This window comes from Oncorhynchus gorbuscha, linkage group LG18 (assembly GCF_021184085.1).
Source record: "Oncorhynchus gorbuscha isolate QuinsamMale2020 ecotype Even-year linkage group LG18, OgorEven_v1.0, whole genome shotgun sequence".
Classification (NCBI taxonomy): domain Eukaryota; kingdom Metazoa; phylum Chordata; class Actinopteri; order Salmoniformes; family Salmonidae; genus Oncorhynchus; species Oncorhynchus gorbuscha.
The window spans coordinates 41,871,465-41,899,039 of record NC_060190.1 but is presented as its reverse complement, the minus strand read 5'-3'; the positions used below and the strand labels follow the sequence as shown (position 1 = coordinate 41,899,039).

Sequence of the window (27,575 nt, the reverse complement as noted above, 5' to 3'; positions counted from 1 at the left end):
GGTAGAAAAATGCTTATTGATATTCTCAATTATTGTGGATTTATCGGTAGTGACCGTGTTTCCTAGCCTCAGTACAGAGGGCATCTCCCTACAGGTGCTCTTATTATCCATGGACTTTACAGTGTCCCAGAACTTTTTTGAGTTTGTACTACAGGATGCAAATTTCTGTTTGAAAAAGCTAGCCTTAGCTTTCCTAACTGCCTGTGTATATTGATTCCTAACTTCCCTGAAAAGTTGCATATCGCGGGGGCTATTCGATGCTAATGCAGAACACCACAGGATGTTTTTGTGCTGGTCAAGGGAAGACAGGTCTGGAGTGAACCAAGGGCTATATCTATTCCTGGTTCAAATTTTGTTGAACGAAGCATGCTTATTTAACAATTATTTTAAGAATAACTTTTAAACAATAACCAGGCATCCTCTACTGATGGGAGGAGGTCAATGTCATTCCAGGATACCCCGGCCAGGTCGAATAGAAATGTCTGTTCGCTAAAGTGTTTTAGGGAGTGTTTGACAGTGATGAGGGGTGGTTGTTTGACTGCAGACCCATTACAGATGCAGGCAATGAGGCAGTGATCGCTGAGATCTTGGTTGAAAGCAGCAGGGGTGTATTTGGAGGGCGAGTTAGTTAGGATGATATCTATGAGGGTGCCCGTGTTTAAAGAATTGGGGTTGTACCTGGTAGGTTCATTGATAATTTGTGTGATATTGAGGGCATCAAGCTTAGATTGTAGGATGGCCGGGGTGTTAAGCATGTCCCAGTTTAGGTTACCTACCAGAACGAGCTCAGGAGATAGATGGGGGCAATCAATTCACATATGGTGCCCGGGGCACAACTGGGGGTAGAAGGTGGTCTATAGCAAGCGGCAACGGTGAGAGACTTGTGTCTGGAAAGGTGCATTTTTAGAAGTAGAAGCTCAAATTGTTTTTTACAGACCTGGATAGTAAAGACATAACTTTGCAGGCTCTCTGCAGTAGATTGCAACACCGCCCCCTTTGGCAGTTCTATCTTGGCGGAAAATGTTATAGTTAGGGATGGAAATTTCTGGGTTTTTGATGATTTTCCTAGGCCAGGATTCAGACACAGCTAAGACATCCGGGTTGGCAGAATGTGCTAAAGCAGTGAATAAAGCAAACTTAGGGAGTAGGCTTCTCATGTTAACATGCATGAAACCAAGGCTTTTACGGTTACAGATGTCAACAAATGATGGATGTAGGATTTTTTTATGAATTTATTTGCAAATTATGGTGGAAAATAAGTATTTGGTCAATAACAAAAGTTTATCTCAATACTTTCTTATATACCCTTTGTTGGCAATGACAGAGGTCAAACATTTTCTGCAAGTCTTCACAAGGTTTTCACACACTGTTGCTGGTATTTTGGCCCATTCCTCCATGCAGATCTCCTCTCGAGCAGTGATGTTTTGGGGCTATTGCTGGGCAACACGGACTTTCAACTCCCTCCAAAGATTTTCTATGGGGTTGAGATCTGGAGACTGGCTAGGCCACTCCAGGACCTTGAAATGATTCTTACGAAGCCACTCCTTCGTTGCCCAGGCGGTGTGTTTGGGATCATTGTCATGTTGAAAGACCCAGCCACGTTTCATCTTCAATGCCCTTGCTGATGGAAGGAGGGTTTCACTCAAAATCTCACGATAAATGGTCCTATTCATTCTTTCCTTTACACGGATCAGTCGTCCTGGTCCCTTTGCAGAAAAACAGCCCCAAAGCATGATGTTTCCACCCCCATGCTTCACAGTAGGTATGGTGTTCTTTGGATGCCACTCAGCATTCTTTGTCCTCCAAACACGACGAGTTGAGTTTTTACCAAAAAGTTATATTTTGGTTTCATCTGACCATATGACATTCTCCCAATCTTCTTCTGGATCATCCAAATGCTCTCTAGCAAACTTCAGACGGGCCTGGACATGTACTGGCTTAAGCAGGGGGACACGTCTGGCACTGCAGAATTTGAGTCCCTGGCAGCGTAGTGTGTTACTGATGGTAGGCTTTGTTACTTTGGTCCCAGCTCTCTGCAGGTCATTCACTAGGTCCCTCCGTGTGGTTCTGGGATTTTTGCTCACCGTTCTTGTGATCATTTTGACCCCATGGGGTGAGATCTTGCGTGGAGCCCCAGATCGAGGGCGATTATCAGTGGTCTTGTATGTCTTCCATTTCCTAATAATTGCTCCCACAGTTGATTTCTTCAAACCAAGCTGCTTACCTATTGCAGATTCAGTCTTCCCAGCCTGGTGCAGGTCTACAATTTTGTTTCTGGTGTCCTTTGACAGCTCTTTGGTCTTGGCCATAGTGGAGTTTGGAGTGTGACTGTTTGAGGTTGTGGACAGGTGTCTTTTATACTGATAACAAGTTCAAACAGGTGCCATTAATACAGGTAACGAGTGGAGGACAGAGGAGCCTCTTAAAGAAGAAGTTACAGGTCTGTGAGAGCCAGAAATCTTGCCTGTTTGTAGGTGACCAAATACTTATTTTCCACCATAATTTGCAAAGAAATTAATTAACAATCCTACAATGTGATTTTCTGGATTTTCTTTCTCATTTTGTCTGTCATAGTTGAAGTGTACCTATGATGACAATATACAGGCCTCTCTCATCTTTGTAAGTGGGAGAACTTGCACAATTGGTGGCTGATTAAATACTTTTTTGCCCAACTGTATATGTTTCTGTGGAAACTTCCCCTAGAGCAGGGTTTCCCAAACTCGGGGGGGAGAGGTTTCGTTATTTTCTATCAATTTGTGTCAATTAAGAACTAGACCAGGGAAGTTTCTGACTAATCAGTTACCTTAATTGATCAATCAAGTACAAGGGAGGAACAAAAACCCGCAGGTGGTCGGCCCTCCAGGAATTGAGCTGGGTATTCAGTTCCTGAATTCCGAGAATTTACCTTTCGAGAATATGCCAACACCTTTAACTGTCATCATACTTTTTTTATATAGGGATAGACCTGTCTGATCTTGTTGGCATAAAACTTGACGTAGCCACGTGCAGATTTTTCCCGCTTGTTGCGCTTCAAGCAGGGCTCAGCTTTTTTCTTGGCACACACACCCTCCACATACCAACACACCCACGCATAATACCGTTTCTCAAGCTGCACCTACTCTACACCCTTTTCCCTGAAGTATGCACTTGTGCACTCCTCATTGGTGTGAACTGTTACACCAATCCTATGCTTTTAAATCTATGCAGGGGAGTGCACAAGTGCACGTTGGGGAAAAGGGCTGAGATTTGGAACACAGGCTTTGTAGACTGTTAGGCTATAGGCTATGGTAATTATATAGGCCAAATCATTCATAAAAAGGCTTTAAATGTTACAATATGTAACGTCATTAATGTCTTATGTCATTAATTAGCTTTACCCTTTACATTACAGTGCCATTATTACTGTGTAATTATTCATGTAAGTACAGTTTAAAAAGTATTGTAATTACTCATTGTTGTTACATTGTACTTAGAAGATAGGCCTACTGCTAGACCTTATTGGGTTAGGCCTAACTGAGCAATTGTGTTTATAAACTCCTTATATGTATGTTCCTGTTTGCAAATGATTTGTTAGACTATACATACTAGCATATATATATATATATATAGGCTACATCGTGTACAGTTTGAATAGCCTACAGCATTTAGGCTTTACAAACGTCTTCCTTGAGATGACAAACCTATAATTATTATTATTTCTGGCACTCATTTGTCAGTTATCAATTTTAAATTCCTTTTTAGCAATACAATGTCATCATCAGACGTTTATTTTTAGCATATACCAGGCGGTAATAGCACCACGTATGTAAAAAGGTCTAAATTTAGATCAGACAACTCCGCAGGCGCTTGCGTCAATGGAATCCCAAGCGTGCGTCAGAGTGATGAGGATGTCTGTGTGAGAACGATGCCATTGGCTCCTGACCCGGAAAAGTCACCGCCCCGTTTACCTTTTATGGGATAAGACACGCCTAGAGCCGGGACTACTTGACGTAACGGCAAAATACAAGTGACTGTATATATTGCGCTGTGCCTCAAGTCTGAAGAATTCATTCCCTTTCAGAATTGTAAACAGTGGTTGTAACACACTTCATGTTTATCCATCACTTGGAATAAATGAGACGTTGGCTAAGGAATTGAGGATTTATACAGCAGGTTAGTAAAAGTTATTTCTTATATTTTGCATGCAGGCTTAGTGCGCTTCACTGTTTTTTATGGATCCGATTGGCAGGGATGCCTTTTTATTCTTTGAAAACTTTATTCCACTAAAATGCTTGCTTAATGTAATGATTTGTTGCATTTGAGCCTACTTGCAATTGCTGTATTTTTGTTTTCTTGGTAATTAAAATGTTATATTTTCTAATGGCATACCGCAAATCCAATGTATAGATGCTACGTTCCCATTCGAGTAGGCTACAGCTGCTGAAACTGTCAATCAAATAATAAGTAAATAACATGTCAGACCAAATGCTAGATGTCGTGGATATCGTTGTAGACTTGACTGCATTCAACATTGAGCGCTGTCACACTTGTGACTTGCGTATGTGTTGGTCAGTGTTGTGACCAGCCGCACACTCCCTGTTATAGGGCTATTATATAGGTCCTTTTATATGGAGCCAATAGGGGTGTATTGATGGTCTTGAAATAGCCCAAGTATTGTTTGCTGTGTAGCCTTTATGATTACATCATTTCGAGGCTTGAAATATTGAAAGGAAATAGTTGAGCATGTGAGTGGTTGGATATTTCTAGTTTTGTATGATTTGCTCTTCACCGTCAGTTATTTGAAACGTAATCCATCTGTATTATTTTAAATAAATAGGTTTATGCGTCACATTGCTACCAATTTAGGCTACTATTATGAAAGGCAGACAGGTGGCGATATGGCCAGTCGTTTTACTGTGTTCAAGAGGCGGTGGCAGTATCGGATGTCTCATTGTTGTATCCCTCTTGTCCTCAGTTTATCAGATGATGCACACATATCCTTTGCACTCATGTTCCACACAGAGTTCAGAAGTTAACTTGTGACCTTTTGATGTTGGTACCCTTTTCATAGGTCAACGATGTTTCTTACATTAGTTTGTGTGCAACAGGTGTATAGTTCTCACCAAAGCACATGCTAAGAGAAAACAGTCACTGCTTAGGGGCAGAAGAGCCTACACCCAGACATGTTGTTGACGATTATATAACAAGGAAAAAGCAGTGTCTTCCTTTTCAGGGATTGCACATAAATGAAAGTGTTTAGGATAATTGTTTATTTTACATTGTGTCTAGTCATGCAAGGATGTCTTGAGACAATCAAAGCTTTGACTGATTGACCAAAAGCCTTCATTGTGGTGTAACTGACATTGAATTAAGACAATAGTTAAGAGATTAATTGGATCAGATGATTATAGCTACAGTTCCGTGAGATAACACCTCATGGAGAAAAGTCCACCAGATCAAATATTGATCTGATATCGACAGTTCCGAGGTAGACATGAAACACACACATGTCCAGCTGCTAAATACACCCCCCCCCCCCCCCCAAAGCCCTCTGCTCTGCCGGCCCTGTCACCTTCCTCTCTTCAGCTGGCATTTAGCCCACCCTGAAACCCAATCCCCTGGACTCCTTAGTACTGTCAGTCCTTGGGGAGGAGGGTTGCCCTGTTCATAATCGTAGCATTGAAAGCCAGTAACGCAATATCCTCCAGCAAGACGATCTCCCCATCATCCGGACAACTGGTTTTCCAGGCTTTCTCAGAATCACCAAAGGGGTACCAACAGGCCTAAAGCTGCGTCAGTGTGAGGAAGGGGGATAGAAGTGTTTCTGTATGGGATGATGTCGAGGTGCACTGTTGGAGAGGTGTTAAAAAGGGATTCCTAAGAACGGTTAAGTTTCTTCAGTGTTGTTGACTTGTTTATGGTTATTGCACCTGGTTTGACTGGGGTGATGGTGAGCTTGGAGTGTACGGCAGGTTGGCCTACATGACTCAACATTACTGCCACCATTTCAATTATTTGAATGGTGAATGTCTTTGAAATATTTTTATTAAATATTGTTTTCAATTCTTTTTTTAGCGATGCCCTGTGTTCAAACTCAGTATGGAACTGTGCCCTACGACAACAACTACTACAGCTCTGAGTTCCTGAACCCCGAACTCAGTGCTAAGCTGACCATGGACATTGGTGCCGAGCAGGACCAGCTCACCGCCTCCTCCCTCCCCAGCATCAACACCCTGGTGGGCAGCGGCTATGTGGGCGAGTTTGACACCTACTCCTGCCAGATCACCACCTCCACCGCCCCCTCCGGCCACTCAGCCGGCAGCACCTCCAGCCCTCAGGCTCAGCACTCAGCCTTTAAACTGGACGACATCCAGGTATATAGCTGCTACCCGGGCTCCTTCGCCCTCAGCTACCTCGACGAGACGCTGTCCTCCTGCGGCTCCGATTATTATGGCAGCCCCGCATCAGCCGCCCCCTCCCCACCCACCCCGGGCTTCCAGAGCCAGCCTGGCCCAGTCTGGGACTCACCCTTCAGCCCCTACTCCCCAGACCCTGGGTGCTGGGTGGCCGATAAGTCAAGCCTGGCTCAGCAACCCTCCTTCTTCACCTTCATCCCCACCACAGAGCAGCACTCCCCCCTGGGGCAGCACCAGGGCCCCCAGCAGGGTGAGGAGGACCCTTTTTTTCAGCCCTCCCAGAGGCATGCCTCCCAGCTCCATTATGCCCCCTTGTCCCTAGACCAGAGGTCCATGGACAGCCCCGGGCTCATGGAAAGGCACATGTTGTCCCCTAAGACCGGCAGCCCCGGGGCCAACGAGGGTCGCTGTGCAGTTTGTGGGGACAATGCCTCCTGTCAGCACTACGGGGTCCGCACCTGTGAGGGCTGCAAGGGCTTCTTTAAGGTAGGATGCTTCACAGTAGTTATATTATTATTATTTCATGATTTTTATTTACATTTACATTTAAGTCATTTAGCAGACGCTCTTATCCAGAGCGACTTATGATTCATTTACACATAATAACATCTTTAATATTCATACATTTACTTGGCTCCAGTTTCAGTATAAGTGCTCACTATTAAGAAACTGATAATAAAAGAAAAAGGTGAACTTTGACAAATGCGCAGGAAAATAATCACACTGTTCTTTGTTATTGCAGCGAACTGTACAGAAGAATGCTAAATATGTGTGCCTAGCCAACAAAGACTGTCCAGTAGACAAGCGGCGAAGGAACCGCTGCCAATTCTGCCGTTTCCAGAAGTGCCTGCGAGTGGGAATGGTGAAGGAAGGTAATGCCATGTCACACTCCCTTAAAGCCTTCAGTGTCTAGTATATGTGACGTGAAAACCAAGTTGCAATGACAATCATGTGAAACCCAAGCTAAGAATGAAAGCCATGCGAAACTGAAGCTTTTTTATTTGATTTAACCTTTATTTAACTAGGCAAGTTTACTGTGCCCAGTCGTATAAAAATATCAACTGAAATGGATATAGCCGTTATTCAGTGAAACGGAGGCTTGCGGTGACAGTCACATGAGAATCTCAGACGGGTACAGTCAGTGAGAGTATTATTTTTTTCTCTCACTTACAGTCGTCCGCACAGACAGCCTGAAAGGTCGCAGGGGTCGTCTGCCCTCTAAATCCAAGACAGTGCTAGAGTCAGTGTCCACCACCCCACCCGTCAACATCATCGCCTCTCTTGTCAGGGCTCACATAGACTCCAACCCTGCCATCGGAAAGCTGGACTACTCCAAGGTAGGACCTCCAGACATGTGACTCATGGAACATCATATTATTAGTTGTCTGAATCTCTCTCAGAATTTAGCCAGTTGCTGCTGTTAAAGTTAAGCTTCTTGCTATAATATAGTTATGTAATTAAGCTTCTTTGATGGCAGTAATCTCGATCCCATTTCACACTACATGTTGTGAAGAGAAGGACATCAGAGGCAGTGAGTCATCCCTTTCTTTCTTCTATCCACTCCTCAGTACCAGGAGACGGTGGCCAGCCTATCAGAGAAAGAGGATGCCAATGACATCCAGCAGTTCTACGACCTGCTGACAGGCACCATGGATGTGATTCGGAAATGGGCCGAGACCATCCCAGAATTCATCGCCTTCTGCCCGGAAGACCAGGAGCTGCTCCTGGAATCTGCTTTCGTGGAACTCTTTATCCTCCGGCTAGCATACAGGTATAATTACCACTGTAACCATTGTCTGCATCCCAAATGGCACCTTGTTCCCTATGGGCCCTGGTCAAAAGTATTGCAGTAAATAGGGAATAGTGCCATTTGGGATGCATACATTTACTCTGTAAAAAACACAAATGTGTGCCCAATGTTTCTACAATATATGTTAAGACTGTTCTGTGTCTAGGTCGAGTCCTGAGAAAGACAAGCTGATCTTCTGCAACGGCGTGGTGCTTCACCGTATGCAGTGTGTGCGAGGCTTTGGCGACTGGATCGACTCCATCATGGACTTCTCCCAGAGCCTCCACCGCATGAACCTGGACGTGTCCTCATTCGCCTGCCTTGCAGCACTGGTCATCATCACAGGTGAGACACACAAACACACGCACACATTTTTAGTGAGCCACTTATTTGCTCCACTAGGAGCTGAAAGGTATAACTCTAAGTGTACAGTGCCTTCAGAAATTATTCACACCCCTTGACATAAAATAGATTACATTTAGATTGTGTGTCACTGGCCTACACAGACATAACCCATACGGTCAAAGTGTAATTATGTTTTTAGAAGTTTTTACAAGTTAATGAAAAATGAAAAGGCTGAAATGTCTTTGGGCTAGGGGGCCGTATTTTCACGTCCGGATGAAAACAATGCCCAAAGTAAACTGCCTGTTACTCAGGCCCAGAAGCTAGGTTATGCAATACATTGTAGTATTGGATAGAAAACACTCTAAAGTTTCTAAAACTGTTAAAATAATGTCTGTGAGTATAACAGAACTGATTTGGCAGGCGAAACCCCGAGCACAATCCATCCAGGGAAACATTTTTTGAGGTCATTGTGTATTCCAATGCTTTTCTATGGGAAACCTGATTTATTAGGGCCCAGATTGTAGTTCCTGTGGCTTCCACTAGATGTCAACAGTCTTTAGAAATTGTTCAATGTTTTTCTTTTGAAAAATTAAGAAGTTATTTTTTCTATGCATCACTCAGGTGGACTCTAGTCTTTTGGTGCGCGTGAACAGGAGCACGCGCTCCTCTTTGTTTTTCACCCGGTATTGGAAACAGTTTATTCCGTCTTAAATTTGATCGATTATTTACATTTTAGTGTACCTGAGGTTGGATTAGATGTTTGGACCAAGTTTATAGGGAACTTATTAGATACTTAGTCATGTTGGGCGAATTGGAACTGGTGTATTTCTGAATCAAACGCGCCAAATAAATTGACATTTTGGGGATATAAAGAAGGAATTTATCGAACAAAACGACCATTCATTGTGTCACTGAGACATTTGTGGGTGGCCACTTAACCCGGAAGCCAATCGCACCATTGTGTTGGAGGAAACACCGTTCAACTGACAACCGGGAGTTCAGCCTGCAGGCGCCTGGCCCGCCACAAGGAGTCACTAGAGTGTAATGAGCCAATTAAAGCCCCCCCAGCCAAACCTTCCCCTAACCCGGACGACGCTTGGCCAATTGTGTGCCGCCCTATGGGATTCCCGATCATGGCCAGTTGTGATACAGCCCAGGATCGAACCCGGGTCTGTAGGGGCGCCTCTAGCACTGTGATGCAGTGCCTTAGACCACTGCACCACTTGGGAGGCCCACCGCTCAGGGATTTAACCATGAGGCCAATTGTGACTTTCTGTGATAGGAGAAAACTGAGAATGGATCAACAACAATGTAGTAACTCCACAATACTAACCTAACTGACATTGGAAAGAAGGAAGCCTGTACATAAATAAAATATTCCAAAACATGCATCCTGATTGCAACAAGGCACTAAAGTAATACTGCCAAACAAATGTAGCAAAGCAATTCACTTTTTGTCCTGAATACAAAGTGTTATGTTTGGGGCAATTCCAAAACAACACATTGCAGAGTACCACTCTCTATATTTTCAAGCATAGTGGTGGCTGTGTCATGTTATGTGTATGCTTATAATCGTTAAGGACTCTGGAATATTTCAGGATAAAAAATAAATGGAATAGAGCTAAGCACAGGAAAAAAAACCTGGTTCAGTCTGCTCTCCACTAGACACTGGGAGATGAATTCATCTTTCAGCAGGACAATAACCTAGAACACAAGGCCAAATCTACACTGGAGTTGCTTACCAAAAAGACGGTGAATGTTCTGCCGAGTTACAGCTTTGTCTTAAATCTAATTGAAAATCTATGGCAAGACCTAAAAATGGTTGTCTAGCAATGATCAGCAACCAACCTTGAAGAATTTTGAAAAGAACATGAGCAAATGTTGCACACTCCAGGTGTAGAAGGCTCTTAGAGACTTACCCAGAAAGACTCACAGCTGTAATCGCTGCCAAAGGTGCTTCTACAAAGTATTGACTCAGGGGTGTGAATATATATGTAAATTAGATATTTCTGTACTTCATTTTAAATAAAGATGTTTTCTCTTTGTCATTATGGGGTATTGTTTGTAGATGGGTGAGAAATAAAATCAATTGAATACATTTTGAATACAGGCTGTAACACAACAAAATGTGGACTAAGTCAAGGGGTATTAATATTTTCTGAAGGCACTGTAGTTCTAACACTGAAACAAGCATAACATATGCATGTGATATAGGCTATAGTCAAATCAAAATCAAATGAATCAGAGTTTAATGCTCACATGCACAGCAGTTGTAAATGGTACAGTGAAATGCCCATTCACGTTTCTCATCAAGATGTTTCTCCTTGTGGTTTCTCCTCAGATCGCCATGGCCTTAAAGAGCCCAAACGGGTGGAGGAGTTCCAGAACTGCCTCATCACCTGTCTGAGGGACCATGTGACCAGCAGTGGCTCCGATGCGGGGAGGCCCCAGCCCAACTTCCTGTCCCGACTACTGGGGAAGCTCCCTGAGCTGCGCACCCTCTGCACCCAGGGCCTGCAGCGCATCTTCTACCTGAAGCTGGAGGACCTGGTTCCCCCACCGCCCATCGTAGACAAAATCTTCATGGATACCTTACCTTTCTGAAAGGACAGATAAAAAGATGAAGAGGAGTGATTAAGTGATGATGTGAGGGGACACAAATACGATAAACTGAGGAGGTGAATAGGGGGCCGTTGTCCGAGTCCATTACATTTGGGACTTCTGAGTGTTGAATATGGATAGGAGGCACCCCCCCCCCTCCCCTCCACTGAAGTGGCGTGGACTTGCCCCTTTCCAGTGCACTGACTTAATGACAAGTGTCTGATTCTGCCTGTATTTTTCTCACGTTTAGTTTTAAAAACAAAGACCTGTGGGTGGCAGAATTGGATGCCTATTTTCCTATCTGTGGAATTCTCATGGACATCATCCAACAAGAGAGAAGAAGACACGAGTGGACATTTCAAGTTTTTGGTCTCTTTTGTAAGTGTGAGTTTGTGGAGTGGCTTTATCGCTATGCAAAATGTTTACGTTTGTTTCTTTGTAGGCTGCAAAATATTGGGAGACAGTTGGTGTGTATGTACAGCTCTGAGGGAAATAAACTGCATATGATCACACCTGAACACCCACTTAAACCCAAGTTCTCAAAAATCCTATGGAGTCTTCATATCCCAATAGATTTAATTTAGCAGGTGTTCAAAGTTGACGCGTCGGGAGACAAACAGAGTAAAAACTGGGATCTCCAGTTCACAAGCCTTTCTTAACGACAACTGTTAGGTCCTACATTTCAAAAGTGAATATTTTCATTAAAACTGTTATAATAGCCATTTGTAGTCCTAATACCACACCTTGACAAGGTATTGGACCAAAGGGAAACGTTCCATCTGTCTCTCTGTGGTGATAGCTGGCTATTGTTGTGACATTTACGGCTCATCAACCCTAAAGCCTTAATGTATCTAAAAAGGTGCCATCATTTTTACTCACACCACACACCACACTGCACACTGCAACATTTCATGTGGATTTTAATGGCAGGAGAATCATATTACTGAAACAAAACAATTATTTTCCTTAACTCTAATGTTATTTAGATTTTATTTTACCTTTATTTAACTAGGCAAGTCAGTTAAGAACAAATTCTTATTTTCAATGACTGCCTAGGAACAGTGGGTTAACTGCCTGTTCAGGGGCAGAATGACAGATTTGTACCTAGCCATAGCCACAAGTCCTTAAAAAGAGAAACATGCCAGCAGATTTAATGTTTGAAAAGTGCCTTTAAAAAAAGTTTCAAATCATTAAATACTGACGGAATCCTGCGTATTTAGGTTTTCATTCCAACCATCTTACTGTTATAAAGTCTGTAAATCTAAAACATTCAAACAGACTTGGTGAAGTACGATTGGCTGAAATGAAAATGTGCATACCAAGATATACTAGGTGAGGAATCCCATGATTTGGAATAGACTAATAGTCCAGGGATAAAAATCATAAATACATTTATTTTTATGAATGAACGATTATAGCATAGTATAGTTTCACAATATAGCTGTAACATGGATCCACTCTAACATGTGACTCTATAGCTTTCTATCCTTCAATATGTGTGTATATAAACCTCTGCTACTGCAAATGTTGCCTTACACATGCTCCTTCAGGAGGAGTGTGTGCAGTTTTATTATATGTTGTTTTTATTTTGTTCTTGAAATGAACTTCAAGTGATTTCTTAAGTCATTACATGGTGAAATGTGACAAAACCACGAGCAGCTAAGAGCACTTCAGCGTTCTAACACAGTATACAGATGTATAAAAATGTTTCCTGCTTCTTTTTCTGTGTGTATACTTATAACATAAATACTTTATATTTGTGAGTTTTCGTAATGTGGTATATATATATATATATATATACACACACAGAGGAAGAAAATTTTAATATTACATTTAATATTAAAATACAATTTCAAAATACAACATTTGTTGCCATTTTTCTTAAATGTCATATTTTTTCACAGACATACTTTTATGATGATGTGTGTAGTAAAAATTAACACCAGATTATGAGTTATCTGGTATCTCCAAAGAAATACGTGGTTTCACTGCTTAAGATAATGATAAAACCACAGGCAGCCCGGTGGTACCTTAGCTGGTGAGGACGGGCTCAGCAATAAATGGAATGGTAACGAACACATCAAACACATTTCAACCATTATTATGAGCAGTCCTCTCCTCAGCAGCCTCCTGTGGATAAAACTCTTTCCTCTAGTTTTAGAGGCTGTCTGCAGCCGAAGTTGTACACCATTGGTTTGATTTTCATGACATCCTAACCGGTAGCCGTTCCTTCCTTTCAGTAAAACCACTTGCTTAGTTTCTAGATAAGATTGATAGAAAGGGAACTGTCATGCTCTGTGCCTCACAGGGGCACATGACGTCATAACTGTGTGTGTGTGTCTGTATCTTTTCCATAGTGTTGTCTAGGCATATTATATGATGTACTCAAAGTAGCTGATACTAACACCTTACAATATGAATTTTGGTTGTTCCCCTTTGAGTTTCTTTGTTATTGGGCTGTATAAACCACACAATGTATTACTGTACATAGTATGGCAGAGCTATTCTGTAGTATCCCATATGGGAAAATAATATAATTAAATAGATTGATAGAGATTTTCCCAATATATATATATGGAAGAAAAAAAAATTTGTACATATATTTGTAAAATATATGCATAAAATACACACTCCTCACAACCTTCTCTAATGATAATGTTGAGTCTCTATTGACCTCTGGTACCTTAGCATTAGGTTCTGGAAATTGTGTTTTACATGCAAAAGATGGATCATTGAGTTGTAGTTAAAAATGTATTCTACGGTTACTGAGGTATGGCCTACCTGCCACTTATGAAACAGTACAAATAAATTAGGTGTTTAAAAGACACTTGAATCTATAACATATATTTGTATATATTTTTCCGGGCTGTCAGTCAAAATTTGAAATGTTCCCGAGCCCTGCCTTTAACTGACAGAGCAGCCATTGCAATTTAGATTTTTCCTCAGAAGGAGACGAGCAGCTGTCATCCCCCAAAATATCTCTTGGATAATGCCATTTTAGTTGATTATACATTCTTAACATTTAATTTAAATGCTTTTAACCTGGTGGGTGACAGAGGAAGAAGTGATTTATTCAACTGGCAAGCAAGAGTTTTTGTCGAGCTAGCTAGCTCCTTCTTTAGCTTGCCACAGAAGTGCAGTGTGACTGACCAAGGTAAGAATTGTTTTGAAAATGAAAGTTGAGTAGAGTTAATGTCATGTTTGTATTTGATATAATTTAATTGCCAACGCTATTTGTTACGGAGTCTAGTTTAATTTTCTAGGCTAACCAAGCGTTGCTTGCTAGCTAGCTAATTTAGCTAGTTTTAGTGAGGGTTGGGTGTCTCAGGACTGGCTAGCTAACGTTAGATTATTTCTAGCAAAAAATAATCCTATTTTTCTCTCCTGCAGTGTATCCTTCTGGTCTGGATCCTCAGCTGCCAATCGACAGACCCCAGCCAATTTAAGTAATCTTTTGTAATAATTTTGCTTTGATGTTCATGAACATTAACCCCTAATTTATTCTTCATCTTCTGTGGAATATTTTCACTGACTCGGTCTCTGCTTTATCCAAAGGGTCACTGTCAACTTGTGTCTGAAAATGGACACGAGGTGAAGGAATCAGTTGTAACACAATACATTATTTTCACATATAGATGTTAAGTGCACAGAGATAATTTGTACATTATATTTGTGTTTCAGATACGACTTTACAAGTGACTCACATGCCACAATTCACCAAGGGTTATTTGAGCAAGAAATAAAGATTATTGAAAGCACTCTTGTAGTTGTCAGTCACTAGTAATTCATTCATAACTTTTTAAAGTATACCACAGCATGCCATTGTGATTTAGTGCTGAAATGTGTAGTTTTATGCATTGGATTTTAATGTAGCCTAGCTACAGTATGTAAGGTAAAAAAATATATACATTTTCCATTCATTAAAATACATGCCAACATATATTTATGAAATATATGTTGGACTATATTTTACTAGCTATCACAGCATGCTGTCAAAATGTATTCCCACAGCATATTTTTAAATATCTAAACATATATGTCGAAATATATGAAAACAGGCAATTTATTTATATGTCCATATATTTTTGTTACATATAGTTCAATATATGAACAATGGAGATGACTCACTCCATCCACTACCACTGTGTATCAACCCCCTGGCTGGATAAGAGGCTACAAAGCAGAATAATCAAGATCAGACATACAGTAGGGCAAGATGTGATCATGTGAGCACCGAGCTGTCTGCTTGAACTGCTGACGCACAGCTCGGACAACCATACATACCTCACAAGACATGCCACAAGATGTCTCTTCACAGTCCCCAAGTCCAGACTATGGGAGGCGCACATTACCACATAGAGTTATTACTACATGGAACTCTATTTCACATCAAGTAACTTATGCAAGCAGTAAAATATGATTTTTTTTAAAAATGCACCGTATGGAACAGAGGGGACTGTGAAGCCACACAGGCACAGGCACATGCATATACACACACGATAACATGCGCACTATACACACACATGTACACATGGATTTTGTACTGTAGATATGTGGTAGTGGTGGAGTAGTGTTGTGAAATCTGAATATATTGTTGTTTTTAAAATTGTATGAATTGCCTTAATTTTGCTGGACTCCAGGAAGAGTAGCTACTTTGTAGCAGCTAATGGAGATCCATAATAAATACAAATCAAAGCAAGCAATATGTTGCTGTTATCAAGACTTGCTATTACCACTGTGGTGCTTTTTGAAATTGGGCTGTCAAGGGGAGAGGTGTGCAAAATGTGTTAACATTGGCACAGCACCCATGATCAGCAGTCTATCCTTTGCCAATCACAGCCCAGGGAAATTGGAAACCGTGTTCAGCCAATACTCCCCTGGACATCCGATCTCAGACCACACTCCAGTCATCTGGATTTGAATGTTGGCAGCCAGAGTGGAAAATGGGGACATGAGGAGAAAAGAAGGGGAGGCTATATAAAATCTCACAGAGACATGTATTACAATTAAAAAGTCCAGTCATGCTGCCCACAATCTGATGGGTACAGTGAGTGGATGGACATATGGGTGTAGTCCCCATTCAGGGTTGACAGGGGCTAGACATCTTCAGAGACCAGTAGGCATAACCTAGGGACTATTCTGTACACCATCTCTACTTTCATTAGGAATACAGCGTATGTCAATATACAGTCGTATACACATGTAGTATACACTTGGCATCTGGTCATTTTGGCAGACGCTCCTATCCAGTATAAGATTTGCAGGAGTGAACATGGTGGTATCTAGCGGTAAAGGGAATGTTGACCTTTGGACAGATACTGTAAATGTTATTCAGAGTGACTTACAGTTCATTCAGTATACAGTGCATTCGGAAAGTACTCAGACCACTTGACTTTTCCCACATTTTCTTACGTTAAAGCCTTATACTAAAATGGATTAAATTCCTTTCTTCCTCATCAATCTACACAAAATACCCCACAAAATGTTCATTATTGTGTGTAGATTGATGAGGAAACAAAACAATCCAATCCATTTTAGAATAAGGCTGTAACATAACAAAATGTGGAAAAAGTCACGGGGTCGGAATACTTTCCGAATGCACTGTATGTGGAAATCAAATCCAGACCCCTCTGGTGATGTAAGAACCAAACTACAACCAACAGAGCCAGTGGAACAACATGTTCGAGCCAGTGGAACCACACAAAGGTAAAGGAGTCCAAACTTCTTTGTTACTCATCATTTGAATGGGGATCGATGTACTGGATTTGTCCATTGTTTTTGATAGGCAAGCCTAAACTATAGATCAAGTCTTATTTACTATGCTATTTGTTCTGTAAACCAATTTCAAAATGAGTTGAAGATGGGTTAAAGCTGTAAAATAAGGTCATCCTGGAACGATGGTGATTTAAAATCAACCCCTAAGGTTTGACCTGACAATAACTATTCCATTCCACCCAGACAACCCATACTGTATCATACTAACATTTCACTCACATATCATACTACTAATGGGTAAAATATGTTCACCCTAATGACATAAACTGGTGGCCAGTTTTCTGGCCTTTAGAAGTGAAATGTTAACACGCACATAATCATATGGTGTTGTTTAGTTTAGCTGGGGTTTAGAGTGAACTGAAAACCAGACACTTTGCTGGTTTAGCACGACGCTTTGCCTTAATGTAAACGACAGAGCGACACTGCAACAGCCACAGAAACTACTTCTGAACATTTATTGTGGATGTTTTGGTCAGAGTCGTACGTTCTGGCCTGGCCATGACTGCCAAGTGTCATTTTCAGGTTGGAATTCCGAGTTGGATAACAGTCCAAAAATATTTTTCCCAGTCCGAGCACAGATTTCTCCAGAGTTCCCAGTTGTCTTGAATGCACTGAAAGTCTGAGATTTCTGAGTTCCGAGTAAGGCTGTTACGGTGACCATATTACCGCCACACCGTCATGACGGCAGTCAAATTCTACGTGACTGTCACGTCTACTCCCGCCCCCCGCTCTGGCTCTCAACCGGTCCTGGCAACCCATCATTACGCACACGTGCGCCTCATCAGGCACACCTGGACTTCATCTCCCTGATTACTTCCCCTTTATCTAGCAAGCCGTTGTATCACCCATCAGGCAGTATTGTTTCTGTGATCATGTTCAGACGCTACTCTTGCACTTGTATTCGCTCTGTTTGTTCAGATTAAATTCACCGACTGCACTTGCTTCCTGACTCCCTGCGTCTTCATTCCGCGTTCTTCAACGTCTAGAACTTCCTCAAAAGGCATCACCTCCAACAAGTGGAGGATTCACTACCATGAGACAACTCAGTGAGCCAACACTTCAGACTATTCAGCAGTCAGCCTCTGTCAGCGATGCATGTTTGTCACTCCCGGACAAATATGACGGGACTCCATCCAAATGCCGTGGCTTCCTCCTCCAGTGCTTCCTTTATTTCACTCATCAGATGGGAGCCCCCACCACAAGAGGTCCAGGTTGCCACTGTTATTTCCTTGCTGAGCGGGTGGGCGTTGGGAGTGGGCTACGACCATTTGGGAGAGAGGAGGGGAGGACTCAGTTCAGAGAAGTCTAAAATCATCCACCGGAGGGCAGTGAAGGGGTTGAGCGCTTAGTCCAACTACAGCAGGAAGGCCAGACCACTGCGGAGTATGTCCTCACCTTCTGTACAGTGGCAGCATCCAGTGGATGGAATGAGTCAGCACTCCGCACCTTATTCAGTAGAGGATTGCGCAAAAAGGTCCAGAGTTTGCATGCCGAGAGGACACCCTCTCCTTGGACGCACTCATTGCGATGGCCACGCGCATGGATAACATTCTGCGGGAACGTCGTACCACCAAGTACCGCTACCCTCTCCCGTTGGTGCCGGCCGCCATCGAAACAACTCCGCGGGGTCCGTTTTTATACTAAACAAAACCTGCCGAGTGCCTACAATCTTATTTGCATCCGGGAGGTGCAAGTACTTGGTGATGCCTTATGGATTAGCCAATGCTCCATTGGTGTTCCAGGCATTCGTGAACGAGGTGTTCCGGGAAATGCTTGGGCATCAGGTGGTTGTGTATATCGACGACATCCAGTTCTATTCGGCCACCTTGGAGGAACACAACGCCCACATCCGGGTAGTCCTGGAACGCTACCTGGAGAACCACCTGTATGTCAAGGCGGAGAAGTGCCAGATCTATCAGGCTGATGTCTCCTTCCTGGGATACCGGATCAGCCCGCAGGGAGTGGTTATGGATGAAAGGAAGGTTGAAGCAGTCAGGCTAGTCCCAACCACCATAAAGGGACTACAATGTTTTTTGGGGTATACCAAGTTCTACCACCGCTTCATTAAGAACTTCAGCTCCATCACCTCGACTCGCCTCAAGGGTGGCCCCCATAAGTTGGTGTGGAGTCCTACAGCCGATGAGGCTTTCCACCTACTGAAGGGTCATTTCACCTCCGCCCTGTTCCTGAAACACCCAAATCCTACCCTGGCCTTATTAGCGGAGGTGGATGCCTCAGAAGTGAAGGCTGTCCTGTCACAATGACAAGGAAACCCACAAATGTTATCCATGTGCAAATTACTTTACTAAAAACTGTCTCCAGCAGAATGGTAACCGGGAGCTCCTGGCGGTAAAGTTAGCACTAGAGGAGTGGAAACACTGGCTGGAGGGCGCCAAGGACTCATTTCTCATCCTCAACGACCATCGGAACCTGGAGTACATACGAACAGCGAGGCGGTTGAACCCACGCCAAGCAAGGTGGGCCCTTTTCTTCACTAGATTGAACTTCACTCGGACATACCGCCCAGGTTCAAAGAACATTAAGGCTGATGCCCTGTCCCATCTAAACATTTCGGGAGTGGTTCCTATCCTAAGTGCGCCCATCATTCAGCCCTCCTGAATCATTGCCCCCCTGCTTTGGGACGTAGATGTGGACATCCGGCAGGCTCTGTAGAAGGAACCTGCATCTGCCACCTTCCCTCCGGAGTGTACTTAAGTTTCCACGGAGTTAAGGTACAGCTGTTGACCTGGGCACACATCCCTTGTCGCTGGACGCCCAGGTATCACCCACACCATTCAATCCAGCTCCGCTAAGTACTGGTGGCCAACCTTGGAGCAGGACGTCGCTCGCTATGTCAACTCCTGCTCCGCATGTGCCCAAACCAAATCTCCCCAGCACGCTCCAGCAGGGAAACTCCTTCCCGTGCCTCAGCGGCCTTGGTCTCATCTGTCCATTGATTTCATCACTGACCTCCCCTCTTCTGATGGTTACACTACTATTATGGTTGTTGTGGACAGATTCTCTAAATCCTGCCCATTCATCCCTCTCTCTGGTCTCCCTACCTCTCTCCAAGTCGCTGAGGCACTGTTCCAGCAGGTCTTCCAGCACTATGGCCTTCTGGAAGACATAGTCTCCGACCATGGCCCCCAAGTCAAGTCACGGGTATGGAAAGCCTTCATGGAGAACCTGGGGGGAGGTTCACGGTCAGCCTCATTTCCGTGTACTGGCCTCAGTCCAACGGGTAGGTGGAGAGGATGAACCAGGAGCTGGGAAGGTTCCTTAGGAGTCACTGCCAGGACTGGCAGGGTGAGTGTTTCTGGTTCCATCCCTGTGCGGGGTACGCCCAGAATTAATTTCGCCACTCCTCCACCGGGCTGTCTTCCTTCCAGTGCATCCTGGGGTACCAGCCGACCCTGGCTCAATGAACCCCGAACGAGACTGACGATCCTCCGGTGGACGAGTGTTTCTGGCACGCATAGGAGGCGCTGTCTGCCGCCAGAAGGATCAGACGGAACCTAACTGAGGTGGGGGTCCAATTTGGTGATCGTGTTTGGCTCTCCACCAGGAACCTCCCGCTCCGCCTTCCCTGCCAGAAGCTGGGCCATTCAAAGTCCTCTGGAGGGTCAATGTAACATACCGATTACAGCTCCCCAATAACTACTGGATTTCCCCGTCTTTTCACGTTTCCCTCAGGCCAGTGGTTCCTGGTACCCTGGCAGACGCCGTCCCACACAACACCCCTCCACCTCCGCTGGACATTGAGGGGAAGCCCCGCCTATGTCCCTCCTGGTCGGCTCCAGTACCTGGTGTACTGGGAGGGGTACGGTCCAGAGGAGCCATGTTGGGTTCCTGTGGACAAAATTCATGATCCCAACATCATCTGAGATTTCCACCATTGCCCACCGGCCCCCTCGGGGCCGTCCTCCTGGCCAGTGTCGTCCTGAAACTGGAGCCGCTAGTTGGGGGTGGACACTGTCATGTCTACTCCCAGTCTACTAACCACCGGTCCTGGCAAACCATCTTTACGCACACCTGGCAACCATCATTACACACACCTGTGCCTCATCATCAGGCACACCTGGACTTCATCACTTCCCTGATTACATCCTCTTTTGTTTCGGTGTTCATGTGTTCATGATCAGATGCTACTCTTGTTCTTGTATTTGCTCTCTTGTTTGTTCATATTAATTTCACTGACTGCACCTACTTCCTGACTCCCTGCGTCTTCGTTACAGTGACCATTTAGTCACTGTAATTAGGCTTCCCCAAGCTCTGATGCTGCTGATGGTCATTCATAGCATACCAAACTTGCTAACTGCCTGGTGCTCAGGACTCTGTTGTTTTTTTATTTATTCATTTCACCTTTATTTAACCAGGTAAGCTAGTTGAGTACAAGTTCTCATTTAACACTGCGACCTGGCCAAGATAAAGTAAAGCAGTTCGACACATACAACAACAGAGTTACGCATGGAATAAACAAATATACAGTCAATAATACAGTAGAAAAAGTATATATACAGTGTGCAAATGAGGTAGGATAAGGGAGGTAAGGCAATAAATAGGCCATGGTGGAGAAGTAATTACAATGTACCAATTAAACACTGGAATGGTAGATGTGCAAGTAGAGATACTGGGGTGCAAAGGAGCAAGATAAATAAATAAATACAGTATGGGGATGAGGGAGTTGGATGGGCTATTTACAGATGGGCTATGTACAAGTGCAGTGATCTGTGAACTGCTCTGACAGCTGGTGCTTAAAGCTAGTGAGGGAGATATGAGTCTCCAGCTTCAGTGATTTTTGCAGTTTGTTCCAGTCATTGGCAGCAGAGAACTGGAAGGAAAGGTGGCCAAATGAAGAATTGGCTTTGGGGGTGACCAGTGAGGTACACCTTCTGGAGCGTGTGCTACGGGTGGGTGCTGCTATTGGTGACCAGTGAGCTGAGAAGGCAGGGCTTTACCTAGCAAAGACTTGTAGATGACCTGGAGCCAGTGGGTTTGGCGACGAGTATGACGTTCATCTGTAAAAACAATAGCACGCAAGTATAAACATCATGGGAGCACGCAGCCGTCATACCACTCAGGAAGGAGTCCTAGAGATGAACGTACTTTGGTGCGAAAAGTGCAAATCAATCACAGAACAACAGCAAAGGACCTTGTGAAGATGCTGGAGGAAATGGGTACAAAAGTATCTGTATCCACAGTAAAACAAGTCCTATATTGACATAAACTGAAAGGCCGCTCAGCAAGGAAGAAGCCACTGCTCCAAAATCCCCATAAAAACAGCCAGACTATGGTTTGCAACTGCACATGGGGACAAAGATCGTACTTTTTGGAGAAATGTCCTTTGGTCTGATGAAATAGTACTGTTTGGCCATAATGACCATAATAATGAGGCTTGCATAATGAGGCTTGCAAGCCGAAGAACACCATCCCAACCGTGAAGCACAGGGTGGCAGCATCATGTTGTGGGGGTACTTTGCTGCAGGAGGGACTGGTGCAATTCACAAAATAGATGGCATCATGAGGCAGGAAAATGACGTGGATATCTTGAAGCAACATCTGAAGACATCAGTCAGGAAGTTAAAGCTTGGTCGCAAATGGGGTCTTCCAAATGGACAATGACCCCAAGCATACTTCCAAAGTTATGGCAAAATGGCTTAAGGACAACAAAGTCAAGGTATTGGAGTGGCCATCACAAAGCCCTGACCTCAATCTCATAGAAAATTTGTGGGCAGAACTGAAAAAGTGTGTGCAAGCAAGGAGGCCTACAAACCTGACTCAATTACACCAGCTCTGTCAGGAGGAATGGACCAAAATCCACCCAACTTATTGTGGGAAGATTGTGGTAGGCTACCCAAAACATTTAATGCAAGTTAAACAATTTAAAGGCAATGCTACCAAATAATAATTGAGTGCATGTTAACTTCTGACCCACTGGGAATGTGATTAAATAAATAATTCTCTCCACTATTATTCTGACATATCACATTCTTAAAATAAAGTGGTGATCCTAACTGACCTAAAACAGGGAATTCTTACTGGGATTAAATGCCAGGAATTGTGAAAAACTGAGTTTAAATGTATTTGGCTAAGTTGTATGTATACTTGACTTCAACTGTAACTACACTGAATGAAAATATGAACGTAATACATAAAGTGTTGGCCACATGTTTCACAAGCTGAAATAAAAGATCCCAGCAATTTTCCATGTGTACAAAAAGCTTATTTCTATCAGGTTTTGTGAACAAATTTATTTACATGCCTGTTAGTGAACATTTCTCCTTTGCCAAGATAATATGCCACATCGGGCAGGTGGATAGATTAAGAAACTGATTAAACAGCATGATCATTACACAGGTGCACCTTGTGCTGGGGACAATAAAGAGCCTCTTTAAAATGTGAAGTTTTGTCACACAACACAACGCCACAGATATCTCAAGCTTTGAGGGAGTGTGCTAATGGCATGCTGACTGCAGGAATGTCCACCAGAGCTGTTGCCAGAGAATTTCATGTTATTTCTCTAATATAAGCTGCCTCCAACATCATTTTATAGAATTTGACAGTGCGTCCAAACGGCCTCACAACCGCAGACCACGTGCATGTTACTGTGTGGGCGAGCGGATTGGTGATGTCAATGTCGGTTTAAATTCATCCTCCGCCATCACCTCATGTTTCAGCATGATAATGCGTGGCCCCATGTTACAAGGATCTGTACACAATTCCTGGAAGCTGAAAATGCACTAGTTCTTCCAAGACCTGTATACTCACCAGACATGTCAGCCATTGAGCTGTTTGGGATGCTCTGGATCGACATCCAGTTCCTGCCAATATCCAGCAACTTTGCACAGTCACTGAAGAGGAGTGGGACAACATTCCACAGGCCACAATCAACAGCCTGATCAACTCTCTCATACCAGATACCGAATGGTTTTCTGATCCACGCCTGTACTTTTTTAAAAGGTATCTGTGACCAACATATGTATATCTGTATTCCCAGTCATGTGAAATCCATAGATTAGAACCTAAAAAATGTATTTCTATTGACGGATGTCCTTATATTAACTGTAACATATTTGAAATTGTTGCATGTTGCATTTATATTTTTGTTCAGCATAGTTTGACCATCAATGTTAAGCAAGCTAGTTCCCACTGGGCAGACCACGTCATTTCAATGTGGAAATTTGGGTAATATTTGGTTGAAATGTTGATCAATGAGATTTAAACCTTTATTCACCGAGTCAAAAAGCCAGCCAGAAGTTTGTTGAATTCCTAATGTGTTATCACTATGCTTTCAACCATTTAAAAGTGCAACAAAATTCCAATGGAAAAACAATGTCTGACTTTTAGTTGTCATCTAAATGTGCTATCTGCGCTTTCAACCATTTAAAGGCACGACAAAGTCAAAATGGGAATACAACGTCATATATTTTGTATACAACAATGTAATGTGCTATCACTTATTAACAACAAAAAACTAAAATATTACATTTACATAAGCATTCAGACCCCTTAATCAGTACTTTGTTGAAGCACCTTTGGCAGTAATTACAGCTATGAGTCTTCTCGAGGATGATGCTACAAGCTTGGCGCAAATGTATTTGGGGGGTTTCTCCCATTCTTCTCTGCAGATCATCTCAAGCTCTGTCGGGTTTTTATTTTTAAGTCTCTTGATCGGGTTCAAGTCTGGGCTCTGGCTGGGCCACTCAAGGACATTCAGAGACTTGTCCCGAAGCCACTCCTGCATTGTCTTGGCGGTGTGCTTAAAGTCATTGACCTGTTGGAAGGTGAACATTCACCCCAGTCTGAGGTCCTGAGCGCTCTGGAGCAGGTTTTCATCAATAATCTCTCTACTTTGCTCTGTTGGTCTTCCCCTCAATCCTGACTAGTCTCCGAGTCCCTGTAGCTGAAAAACATCCCAACATGCATGATGCTGCCACCACCATGCTTCACTGTAGGGATGGTGCCGGGTTTCCTCCAGACGTTACGCTTGCCATTCAGGTGAATGAGACCAATCTTGGTGTCATCAGAGCAGAGAATCTTGTTTCTCATGGTCAGAGTCCTTTAAATGCCTTTTGGCAAAATCCAAGCGGGCAGTCATGTGCCTTTTCCTGAAGAGTGGCTTCTGTTTGGCCACTCTACCATAAAGGCCTGATTGGTGGAGTGCTGCAGAGTTGGTTGTCCTTCTGGAAGGTTATCCCATCTCCACAGAGGAACTCTTGAGCTCTGTCAGTGTGACCATCAGGTCACCTCCCTAACCAAGGTCCTTCTCCCCCGATTTCTCAGTTTGGTCGGGCAGACAGTTCTAGGAAGAGTCTTGGTGGTTCAAAACTTCTTCCATTTAAGAATGATCGAGGCCACTGTGTTCTTGGGGACCTTCAATGCTGCAGAATTTTTTTTTGGTACCCTTCCCCAGATCTGTGCCTTGACACAATCCTGTCTCGGAGCTCTACGGACAATTCCTTCGACCTCATGGCTTGGATTTTTCTCTGACATGCACGGTCAACTGTGGGACCTTATATAGACAGGTGTGTGCCTTTCCAAATCATGTCCAATAAATTGAATTTACCACAGGTGGATTCCAATCAAGTTGTAGAAACATCATCTCAAGGATGATCAATGGAAACAGGATCAACCAGAGCTCAATTTTGAGTCTCATAGCAAAGGATCTGAATACTTATGTAAATATGGTATTTCTGTTTTTAATACATTTGCAGAAATGTCTAAAACCTATTTTTAAATTGTCATTATGGGGTATTGTGTGTAGATTGATAGAGGAAAAAAATATTTAATCAATGTTAGAATAAGGCTGTAACGTAACAAAATTGGAAAAAGGGGTTCTGAACACTTTCCAAATGCATAAGAAGAAATATATAGTTACAGTAGGCTAACCTCAAAATTTGGCCATGGATGTGTTACTCATCTTAAGGTTGAATAAATACGGTTTCATCAGTTTATAGGATAGCCTTAACTTTAGGGTATTTACTGTATTAGATTAAAATATTATTGAATTGTTTGTTTTGTTTTACCTTAATGTAACGAGGCAAGTGGGTTAAGAACAAATTCTTATTTACAATGACGGCCTACACTGATTGATAATTGATCATGCAGGTAGTTCATCTGAGCCACTTGTTTAATCCCATTCCTTAACTTTTATTTAATTGGAGACGTGAATCTTTTTGTTAACTTTTTTTATTTGTTAACTTGTCGATAGGCTATTTACTGTATTTCAAGTGTGATATTGAATATTGTTTGATGTCAACAAATTCCAGTATGTCTACAAATTAATATTTTATATGTTGGATTCACCATATCAATTATTCATTTGTAGACAAACAGGAATTAAAGCCAGACTTAGTCAGTGGCACAGACGGAACTATCCAAGCAGAAGATACATCTCCTTCAAATGTTGTTATTTGGTTGCGTTGACAACCAAACACAATTCAATATCCAGTTTGTCTACAAATTAATAATTGATATATGGAGACGTGAATCCAAAGTATTAATGATTAACTTGAAGATTACATTTTAAATAAACAAAAGCTTGAAACCCTAGGCTTATGTGTCGTTTAAATTTTAGTTGAACCCTGGGTTGAATTGAAACAATAGCTGTTTATGACTTTTCAAATGCTATTTAGGTCTAAATATTACATTTCATTTGCTCTGTTAAACCTACCCATTGGAATGACTTTGCAGTCAGTAATGATGCTCACCATAGCACATTGGTAGTAGTAAGTGACAAATATAAAAGCTAAGCAGGGCTTGGTTAAAACCCTGTATGGGAGACCAAATAAAATAGCTGAACGTCAACTCTCCAGTAGGAGGTACTGCTCAGTCTATAGTAAAAAAAAAACGTGATAGTGGAATATATCGTTGAAGATCGGATGTTTTTTTTTTAAAGGTACAAATTCAACATATTTTAAACAAGGGTTGTCAATGTTCAAAATTGGCTACAATGGTAACAATCTTGTGGTTGAAATTTCACCCTCAAAACAACAGTTTACATTGATCCAATGTATTTTCCATGTAGATTACGTGTCACAATACGTTGATAAATTATGTTGAAACAACATAGATTCAACCAGTTTGTGCCCAGTGGGATAACTTTATTATAAGCAACGTTAGCTAGCTTATTAAGGTTGAAGAATTGTTCTAACGAAAAAGCACATGAATGAAACAATGTTGTATTTCCATCATGAGGAAATAGGAAGCTCCGAAGAGCATGTGAATGCCACATTAGTCTACTGCCAGTGGAGGCTCCTCAGAGGAGGACCATCCTCCTCAGTGAATTTTTAGATAAAACTACACTAAATATATTCACGCCCCCAAATAATTGATTAAAACACACTGCTTTGCAATCAAGGTCTAAAGTAGCCTCAACAGCACTATGTTGGGTAGCACCATGGTGTAGTAGGAGGACAGCTAATTTCTGTCTTCCTCTGGGTACACTCACTACAATACAAAACCTAGGAGGCGCATAGTTCTCACCCACTTCCATAGACTTACACAGTAACTATGACATCTTCCGGAGGACATCCTCCACCCTATCAGAGCTCTTGCAGCATAAACTGAAATGTTCTCCACCCAACCAAAGGATCAGATAATGAATCTAGTAATGAAAGCATTAGCTACAGCTAGCTAGTGCATAAAATGTGGTGAGTTGTTGACTCAAA

At 42.7% G+C, this 27,575-nt stretch overlaps 1 protein-coding gene and 1 long non-coding RNA gene across 5 annotated transcripts in view; one reads left to right on the top strand and one right to left on the bottom strand.

The window, feature by feature from the left end:
* The first annotated feature begins 4,011 nt into the window (after window positions 1-4,011).
* LOC124003531 (nuclear receptor subfamily 4 group A member 1-like) lies at window positions 4,012-14,888 on the top strand. 3 transcript variants are annotated; one of them, XM_046311860.1, is made up of 10 exons: window positions 4,012-4,152; window positions 6,055-6,881; window positions 7,138-7,267; window positions 7,569-7,732; window positions 7,964-8,166; window positions 8,351-8,529; window positions 10,871-14,284; window positions 14,521-14,576; window positions 14,686-14,721; window positions 14,812-14,888. In XM_046311860.1, exons 2-7 carry the CDS (start codon window positions 6,057-6,059, stop codon window positions 11,131-11,133), a joined length of 1,764 nt encoding a protein of 587 aa, XP_046167816.1. In that variant the 5' UTR covers window positions 4,012-4,152; window positions 6,055-6,056; the 3' UTR covers window positions 11,134-14,284; window positions 14,521-14,576; window positions 14,686-14,721; window positions 14,812-14,888. The 3 variants fall into 3 exon arrangements, with proteins under 3 accessions (XP_046167816.1, XP_046167815.1, XP_046167814.1); XM_046311859.1 differs by having other exon boundaries at window positions 14,521-14,721; XM_046311858.1 differs by having other exon boundaries at window positions 14,521-14,888.
* LOC124003532 overlaps window positions 6,970-27,575 on the bottom strand; it is a 36,315-nt gene continuing 15,709 nt past the window's right edge. Inside the window, exons 1-3 of one of the 2 annotated variants that reach the window (XR_006833240.1) lie at window positions 21,864-21,924; window positions 10,789-11,129; window positions 6,970-8,513 (exon numbers count right to left, since the gene is read on the bottom strand). This is a non-coding gene — a long non-coding RNA (uncharacterized LOC124003532). Of the gene's footprint in view, window positions 8,514-10,788; window positions 11,130-21,863; window positions 21,925-27,575 lie in introns of those variants that run through there. The other variant, XR_006833239.1, reaches the window with a different exon arrangement.